The 2,500-nt window shown below is 40.9% G+C and overlaps 1 protein-coding gene across 3 annotated transcripts in view; it reads left to right on the top strand.

Moving 5' to 3' along the window:
* adamts18 (ADAM metallopeptidase with thrombospondin type 1 motif, 18) overlaps positions 1-2,500 on the top strand; it is a 102,455-nt gene that overhangs the window by 81,375 nt on the left and 18,580 nt on the right. For 2 of the 3 annotated variants that reach the window (XM_055012342.1, XM_055012353.1), the window contains one exon: positions 1,624-1,843. In XM_055012342.1, the coding sequence (XP_054868317.1) occupies positions 1,624-1,843 (220 nt within the window). The remainder of the gene's footprint in view (positions 1-1,623; positions 1,844-2,500) is intronic. The other variant, XM_023265998.3, reaches the window with a different exon arrangement.

Raw genomic sequence — 2,500 nt, 5'->3', positions numbered from 1 at the left:
ATCCCTGGATGACCATATTTGAGGCAAGATTGTGAGAGAAAAAAAATACATGTTGAAGTAGAAGAGATGTTATTCCAAAGATGAGTTCAAAAATGTACATAAACCATACAAATTAAAAAAAAAAAAAAAAAAAAAACAGCTTTTAACAATGGTACCAATTCTCTCAAAGTCCTGTTCAATACTGGCACAGCAGCCTGTTAGGTGGAGGTGGCCATTATGGTACATCATTATGCAGAAGATCTCCAGAAAACTGTTGGCCTCCAATCGAGCTCAATATTAGGATAAGAATAAGTGTCCGTTCATTGATTGTACGTGGCCTACAGATGTACAAGTACTAGAAAATGCATGGTTGAGTTTCTCAGATCCTCCCCTACAAGATGACACTCTTCCTGCCTCAAAATATGTTGGCTATTGAAATGCTTTAGAGATAGAAACTACATCTAGGTCAGTGGTGGTTTGCAACAACGCAGAGTGGCTCTTCAGCCACTTTTCCTCAATGATATATTGTTATTTATAAGCCCGGCAAAACAGAGGGAGCAAAAAAGCAAGGCTTCCACAAGCCAGAAATCCCAAAATGATGCTTTTGGGTACCAACAGTTCACATCTTTCCCATTTCCAAATTGCAGTTCAGTCCTGCAGCTTCATTTGTCTGTGGCATTTGAAGGAGAATGAAAGCATTTTTTCTTTGCCTGAAGGAGGTCGGCGGCATAGATTAATAGTCTTTGCGGTAACGTGTCGTCTAAGAACTGGATGAAGCCATCTGCCCATCTCTCCATCTTCCTCTTCTGAGTCTGTGGTTGTCAGACCACTCATTTGCTGAAATCTCCCCCTCCAGCCTCAGTGCCAAGACAGAAACTATTTTAGAAACAGCATTTGGCTGGAGTAGGATATCAAAGACAAGGCAAACAACAGTAGACACAAAGCGAAGTGATTAGAGATTAAATGATGAGGGCAGAAAGGACAGGTGGAAAGAAAAATGTAAAAAGAAAACAAGAAGGAAAGAGGAAGGAAAAAGTAAGGGATTGCAGCCCACATCTGTCTTTAGCCTGTTTGTATGTTGTATATTGTGGGCGACCCTGGGGCCCTGGGAAAGCTGCTATGGAGAGTTGCATATGCAATGTGGTTTTCATGTTTAGCTTCAGAGAGGAATAGTACAGATAGGAATGGTTAGAACTGGGGTTCAATAAGAATATATATTTAAGCATGTGTATTTTCTTTTTCTTTACTTAACTGTTGATTTGTGTAGTAACAGAGCTCAAACTACTGTGAACAGCAGATCTGTTTTTGAATGAATCATAACACAAGTGGAGTAGATAACTGTGTGGAACATTTAATCAGTAATAGGTGGTTTTATGAGATCTTTGGTGCAATGGCAGTCACTGGTAATTTGTGTTGTTTTTTGGGCCCAAAATAAGTACAGCAGATTAGCGTTTGAACTTGTGGTTTGGTACGCTCATTAGGAGCCATGTGGTTGGTTTCCTGATAACATAGGCTGAGTTTAGCCTGCATGTACAATTTGCCATTTTAACCAGTTTCTTTTTGTTTGGACATGTTTTCGTTGACATAATTGTTCCCTGATGACTGATACAAACACTCCGTATTTCCTTACGCCTCCTAACCCAGCCTCTCCCTGCACAGTTGGGCGACAGGAGACTGGGGGCCCTGCAGTCGCTCTTGTGGAGGAGGTCAGCAGACCAGAATGCTGCGCTGCCTGAGGAAGGTGACTTACCAGAGAGAAGAGGTGGTGGCAGATTCCCTCTGCCCCGTCATCTCTCCAGCCCAAGTGCAGCCGTGCCACACCCAAGCCTGCCCCCCCGAGTGGAGCACTGGATCCTGGTCACAGGTGGGTTTGTGATAGCATTCGAAAACCACAGTACCAGTGTGACTTTTGGAATTTTTAAAAAATGTACACTAACATTCAAAAATTTGGGGTCACCCAGGCAAGTTCATGTCTTCCATGAAAACCCACACTTATATTCATGTGCTAACATAATTGCACAAGGGTTTTCTAAGCATCAGTTAGCCTTTCAACATCATTAGCTAACACAATGTACCATTAGAACACAGGAGTGATGACTGATGGAAATGGGCCTCTGTACTCCTATGTAGATATCCCATTAAAATTCAGCCATTTCCAGCTACAATAGTCATTTACCACATTAACATTGTCTAGACTGTATTTCTGATTAATTTAATGTTATCTTCATTGAAAAAAATGCTTTTCTTTCAAAAATAAGGACATTTCTAAGTGACCCCAAACTTTTGAACGGTTGTGTATATAGCACCAATTCATATCACGTATCATCTCAAGACCCTTAAGTATTAAGGTGATATTACAAAATTATACAGAGAAAACCAACATATCCGATGTTTCCTTTGGATTCCTTTTGAGCTGCATCTGGCAACAGTGGGAAGAAAAAATTCTCTTTTCAATTGGAAAAACCCTCCAGTAGAACTTGGCTCAGAGTACCCTAAACTAGAACTGGCAAAATAAGTCGGT

The sequence above is a fragment of the Amphiprion ocellaris genome, chromosome 1, assembly GCF_022539595.1.
Source record: "Amphiprion ocellaris isolate individual 3 ecotype Okinawa chromosome 1, ASM2253959v1, whole genome shotgun sequence".
Taxonomy (NCBI): Eukaryota; Metazoa; Chordata; class Actinopteri; family Pomacentridae; genus Amphiprion; species Amphiprion ocellaris.
This window is presented reverse-complemented; position numbering and strand designations above follow the sequence as displayed.